This window comes from Macrosteles quadrilineatus, unplaced genomic scaffold, assembly GCF_028750875.1.
Source record: "Macrosteles quadrilineatus isolate MER2022 unplaced genomic scaffold, UCM_ALF_1.0 Scaffold_4__1_contigs__length_99947679, whole genome shotgun sequence".
Taxonomy (NCBI): domain Eukaryota; kingdom Metazoa; phylum Arthropoda; class Insecta; order Hemiptera; family Cicadellidae; genus Macrosteles; species Macrosteles quadrilineatus.
The window spans coordinates 10,110,067-10,116,867 of NW_026542597.1; the positions used below are offsets into that span (position 1 = coordinate 10,110,067).

Sequence of the window (6,801 nt, forward strand, 5' to 3'; positions counted from 1 at the left end):
GTTCGCGTATGGGTTAAACCGGCCCTGTCTGTATGTGTGTATTTTTACAGAGCTACAGATCTAACCTGTGGTCTGATTTTGATGAAATTTGGTATGTAGGTACTCATCCAAAGTATCTCCAGGGGTTTTTTTGAAAATATTTTGAAGTTCTTATTTTTAATGGGGATTTTACCATAAAAACCTATAAAATAACGGAAAAATTAATTTTTTCAAAATGGCCCGAACGATTTTCATAAAAGCTTATTACGTTATAGTCCTTTAAATTCTGAACAAAATGTTACAAATCCCATTTCCGTAAAAATTACGGTTCATTTTCCCATAAAAAAATTTTATTTTGGAAAAAAGCTCGTTTTTATCCAAATTAATATGCTATGGTCCTTATAATTCTAAAAAATAGTACAACTCATTGCCGCAACAGTTACGGTTCTAAAGTTATTGCAACTTTTGTGATTTTAGCGAATTTCCTTTTAGGGAAGTAGCTATTACCGTAGGTGGCATGGTAAGACGTAGGCCTGGGACCGTTTTACTTTTTCATTTTGTTGATGTTCCTAGAGGCCAAAAACACCATTCATTCAAATTTGTATAATTATGTATATATACAGGGTGAATAAAAAGTCAAGACCCCCTCAATCATATTTTTCTAAGTAAATATACAGAGATATCCTTTTGGTGGACGTGCAATCTTAGCGGGAGGTTTTATTTTGAAATTTTTAAATGTCCCCCAAAAAGGGGGGATTTTGGGGGCAACTCAAAAATTTTAAATGTAAACCCCCTTCAAGTGATACCTAATTTTAAAGTGTTAACAAAAACTTAAAGAATGGTGAAAACCAGAGTTTGCTATTTCATCTCTATCTGGACTGACGCGGTGGTAAATACTTGTAAAAGAGTATTTACCGCCATTCACACACTGAAAAAGATGCAACGACTCCTACCGTTTCATATTAAACTCTTACTGGTCAAATCACTCGTATTTCCACACTTCAACTATTGCAACACTGTGGTTAATGATATGACTGTGGCTTTGGCAACAAAATTACAACGTGTTCAAAATTACTGCATTAGATTTTCGTTCAATCTTAGAAGTGACGATCATGTCACACCATGTTATATAAATGAATCAATTTTGAAATTAGATGACATCAGAAAAATCCGAATACTTTAAATTACTCATTCAGCCATTAATCTTGGAACTCCAAATTATCGAGCCAACAAGTTTGAATTTTTGCATGAAAGAGGCGCAAGGAATACTCGCTCTGGCTCGTCCACGCTGCGTATTCCTCATCACAGGACGACTGTTTATAACAAATCTTTTGTAGTAACTGCATGCCACCTTTGGAACTCTGTACCTTATCCCATTAAATCCTTAGAAAGCCGATCCCGACTGACGGTGGCGCTGAATATTACCTTAACCAGATGGCCGTGGCGTGGCGGGATGGCGTGCATTAGGCCTGGGTGCAACAGAGGGTGTATGTGTGTGTGATTGTGTGTTAGGGAAATACATTTATGTAATGTTGTTACACCTATTTGCTTATTTCAATCTTTATTGTTTTATTTTGTTAATGTTTATCATTATTGTTAGTTTTTTAGAGGTTAACTGTAAGAAAGGACCGTGAGGTCCTAAGTTCGCCTCAATAAAGAAGGATTTTCATTTCATTTCATCCAAAATGGTAGCCCGTAATATGTTATGGAAAATAAATGGTAATATTGGTTCGTAATTGTAATATTGGCTACCATTTTGGACAGAGGGGATAGCGAACTCTGGTTTTCACCATTATTTAAGTTTTTGTAAACACTTCAAAATGAGGTGTCACTTGAAGGGGGTTTACATTTAAAATTTTTGGTTTTGGTTACTTAGGCTAGTATAAATATTTGAATAAAACGTATTATGAAAGTGAAAAGAAAAATATAGGCTACTGAATAAATTTTTCTTAGAATTTTTTCGGGCAGTTCTCTTATGTCAGCAAGTAATATTTAATTGCCCAATTGATTTTTATCATCACAAATTATTAATAGGAATCAAACTAAATAAACCAAAGCCCATATAGTGTGAGGTGTCACTTGAAGAGGGTTTACCTTTAAAATATTTGAGTTGCCCCCAAAATTCCCCCTTTTTGGGGGACATTTCAAAATCATCAAATGAAACTTCCTGCTAAGATTGCACTACCACCAAAAGGATATCTCTGTATATTTACTTAGAAAAATGTTAGAGGGGGGGGGGTCTTGACTTTTTATTCACCCTGTATATTATATGTATATATATATATAGATTTATAAATATATATATATACATATATACGTCCATAAATGCTATAACTTGAGTAATTTTTGTAAATTATTTTTGTAATCGTACCATTGGTTTTATGGGTTAAAAAATGTTTTTTTCTCATTTTTGAACTTCAAAACACAAAATTTCCCAATTTCTCTCTAAACCTTTTTAAGAGCTTAAAAAACAAATAATTTAGTAGGCTATATTTAAGTGTTTTTGTACAGTTATTGGTAACAGAGAAAATAAAAAAAAATGTAAATTTATAATTCCCATGTTATTTTTATGGAGAATATTTTAAAATGTTGTAGTTTGCTTGTTTATGGATATATTTTGATCAAACTTGGCAAATTTATTTATTTTATACTAAGCTATTAATATTTCCAAATCCACGTAGGAGTTATAATACAAACATGGCTAGATTTATCTCTGTGACCAACTACTTATAGAAGATTATGAAAAGTGAGCTAGCAATCAATTCCAAAAGGTTTTGAAAGAAAACAAAGACAATTTAGTTTTTGCAATGGTAGATCACTACGATCAGTAACAATATTTGCAATTGACACTCTCATTGAAAGAAAATATGCTGGTGAAAATAATCAAATGTGTAAGAATCTTCATGGATCTGTCAAAAGCTTTTAGCCTAACATGTTTAATAAATAATACAATCCTTCTTCTCCACAAGCATATGTAACTGAAACTGCTTTAGGTCGAAAATGCCATACAATTGGATTTGCTTATATTAAAGCAATTGGTTGGATAGCCTAACTTGCTCGAATAAATTATAGGCCTACCTCAAAAAAAACAATAGGCTATTTAGTCAAATATCAACATCAAAATTAATAAAATTGAGAGTCCCTTGTACGTCTTTGGTATTATACCCATCAATGAGCAAACCACATTAGAGTCTTGTATAATGTATCCTAATATAAAAAAATATTTTGTCGACTTAAAAACTCAAAACACTAAAAGCATTGCCAGGCATGAAACACATCAGAAATGGCTTCAGTTAGAATACGATAAGAAGTCTGAAGTTACAGTACCTAGCCTATCCAACGTCTATGGTAGGTAGCCTATTATTAAGACCATCAGAACCTATAGATTTCATTTTTTGTTTGGTGCTTTATTAAACAGACATTTAAATACTGAAATAATCCATCATCAGATGTCTTTTCTGTGAACAACTTATTATTTTATGTTATTCCCGTGTTCTAGCCTAATTATTGTTTTACTAAGAGATTTGCAGGCAGTTAAAAACACAAATAAAATCTCTACTAGTTTAATATATACATAAGATGCAATTTAGATACACATCTATTTAAAAAAAAATGTACATGTACCTTACTTGCCAAGAAAATTTTAAGCTATCTTCTTTTTCTTCTTTTTAGCTTTGGTGTCCGTTTTGTTACTCTTTGCTGTTTGACCTAAAAGCACAGCATGACCTGATTTTTGAAGATGATCAAATAATTTGTTTTTGGACAAAAAAGAACTGTTGCATGTTTTACAAATGTGTGTCAATTCGTTACTAGGCCTACATTCACTCTCTTTAACTGGGCCCAAGTTGTCAGGTTTATTGACTGAGTCCAAAACCATAGACGAAGAATCGATTTTGTTTTCAGAACTAATATCACATTCATCAACTTTTCTATAATTTTTATTTTGTGATTTGGATTTTTGTGCTCTATTTTTTCTTTTTGAGGTAATATCCTCATCAGCATCTGAAACGTCTGAATCTGAGTGGTCTATTTGTTTGTTTTCTTTTTCAAGGAGAATCTTTTGTTTGAACAGGTTCCTTTTTTGCTTTTTACTAGCACCAAAATTAATATCTTCCAATGGATCTACACTACTAGCCAACTCGCTTGAACAAAGTAAATTGGTATGTTTGGTCTTCTTCCTGGACTTTTTATCTTTCTTTACTTTAGTTTCTTCAGTTACACCGCTCTTCTCAAGATGAAGAGTGCTACAACTCAATAATTCTTCCTCAGAATTATCTGTCGCTAAATAGGTGGTTTCTCCAGGGGAAGAAAGTCTGCTAGGTATTTTTTCTACATCTTCAACAAACTCTTCCTCTTCAAAATTTGCATCATCTTCTATGACACTAAGTTTTAAAATAGACACATTTTCTCTGTGTTTTTTTGAATTCTCGTGATTTTGAAAAGCTTTGCTAGTTTTAAATATTTTATTGCATGCAACACAATATAAAGTATCATTTTTGAAAGATGATTCAGAACTAGAATCATCATCTGATTTCTCAGACACAGAAGTATCACCAAACTCAGCGACCAAGGAGGCTTCGATGTCTTTTAGTTCTTTTTCAAAATTAGAAAACTTGGACCACTCTGACTCTTGGCAGCTAGCAATTTCTTCTTTTCTTTCTTTAATTTTCATTTGTCGATTTGCTTCAGTTTTCTTCTCGTTGATTTCCTTCTTTTGCTTCACATACAATGCATGTGCTTGAACACGTTTATCTCTTTTTTTGACAAACTGCACTAAAGCTCTAACTTCTTCGTTCCGCTGCTTCTTCGCTTCATCTCTGACCTTCTTATTATCCTTTTCCATTAGTCGTGCAACTTTACGATTAGGGGCTTCTTTAATATCATAAACATTCAACCATGCATATGACCTTTTTGTCGAATAGCCTTGCCAGTATGAATAGAACGGCTGAACAACATCATCGAACGAGCTATCAGACTGGCCAAATGTAGGTATTTCAAACTCGCTATCAGAATCAGAATAGTATTCTGAATCTTCTGCTGCTATCTTATTGAAAACCTCTCTATACACACTGTAGAAACTTTTTTCGTCATTGCCATAACCTACAAAACAACTTGAAGAAAAATACTGAAAAACATCTAAAGCAGTATCAACATAGTTTTCGCCAGCACCTCCTTTTAAAATGGATTCTCGATGTTTGTCATACCACGCCCTTTCATTACCATCACTTAAAACTTCATAAGCTTGCTGTACCAACTGAAACTGTTCTTTAGCTTCTTCAATGTTGCTGGGGTTTTTATCGGGATGCCACTGTAATGCTAATTTCCTATACGCCTTTTTTATTTCTTCCTCTCCAGAATCTTTTGGAACTCCTAAAACTTCATAGTAGCACTTCATCGTTTAATTAGATACTGAATCTCAAAAAAATAAAAAATATATACGATTAGTCTATGATGTAAAAATCTGGTTTCAACATAACCTAAAAGTTGAAATGACAGACGACACGAACAACAACAGAACAGACAATTTTACGACTTTACGTATTAGAGGTGGCTGTGGATCGAGTCATCCTGTTTGGATACAGTAAACGGCAGATAACTAAACGCACAAAAAAAATTGTTTCGGTCATCGATCATAGAATTTCATTTAGTGATTTGACTTTTCATCGTGAGTTCTCATACCTAATGGCATAACCTATAATCAGGAATTTGTGGCACTGAGGAAATGTAAAATGTGATGTATGAGGTAACTTAGACTAGAATGTGTTATCAATGGTGGTAGCCTATCTTATTATAATATGTTAGGTACACGATATGCTAAACTTTCACGAAAAATTAAAGTTATGACACAGTTTCTCTACAACGTTATAATGTAGTGACGTATCCAGAGAGGGGTTTTAGGGGGTTGAATCCCCCCCCTTGACCTTAAAACATGACTTTTTGACAATTAATTTTCTTTTCCTACAATTTAAAATACATTTTATATGTCTGTGAATAGTCTAAAACGAGAGTTTACAGGTCCAAACTTTAACTATTTTTCCCGGAAACCCCCCCCCCCTTCTTACATGGGGGTATTCCAAACCACCGGTGTAACCTCACCTTAGTGCCATCATATAATGTAACTTATGAGACATTTTAAGTATCACAACTTATAATGTTCAAATAGAGGCGCAGCCTATAGTTAATTCCAATTTTGTTGTACATAGCTTATAATTCTGATTTTGTGGCATACATTATTAGGGAGAATGTTGCATTGTGGAAGCGATAACCGCCTCTCGCTTCAGTCAGGATTTACCATGTTTATGGTTGGATACGATAATTGCGTTAAGGTCACTGTCAAGTGCCACCACGACAACCCGCCACATTGTATGGTCAGAGGCAACAACCTTCCACCAAAAAACGAGTTAGCGCCGGTAGAGGGCCGGGTTTAACGAGGAGTGTTTGGATAAAGAAGTGCCGCGCATGTGCACTAGCAGGAACGTGTATTATTTGTGATAATATAGGTAATGGGACGTTTCTATATAGAGATAATAGTGACCCTGGAGATAATTAAATAAACTTTAAATCTAAAATTCACATGTTACTCTTATGGATAATAAATAAACTGTTGTAGTTTGCATCCTTATGGGTATATTTTGAATTTTGATCAAATTTGGCAATTTTGTTTATTTCATACTATCAAAATTTCAATAATAAACGTACCTTCCCTGTAGCAGCAAACCTAGGTACTCATTAAAATTAATGTTATTTAGGAAATAAATCTGACAATTTTCAGGGAATAATTTAGTAGAAATCCAGCCAGGTAAATGGACATTATTCACTTAA

The 6,801-nt window shown here is 33.6% G+C and overlaps 1 protein-coding gene across 1 annotated transcript; it reads right to left on the reverse strand.

Moving 5' to 3' along the window:
* Window positions 1–3,528: 3,528 nt before the first annotated feature.
* On the reverse strand, window positions 3,529–5,501 carry LOC128993522 (dnaJ homolog subfamily C member 21). Its single transcript, XM_054417484.1, has one exon. It carries the CDS (start codon window positions 5,372–5,374, stop codon window positions 3,623–3,625), a length of 1,752 nt encoding a protein of 583 aa, XP_054273459.1. The 5' UTR covers window positions 5,375–5,501; the 3' UTR covers window positions 3,529–3,622.
* Window positions 5,502–6,801: the final 1,300 nt, after the last annotated feature.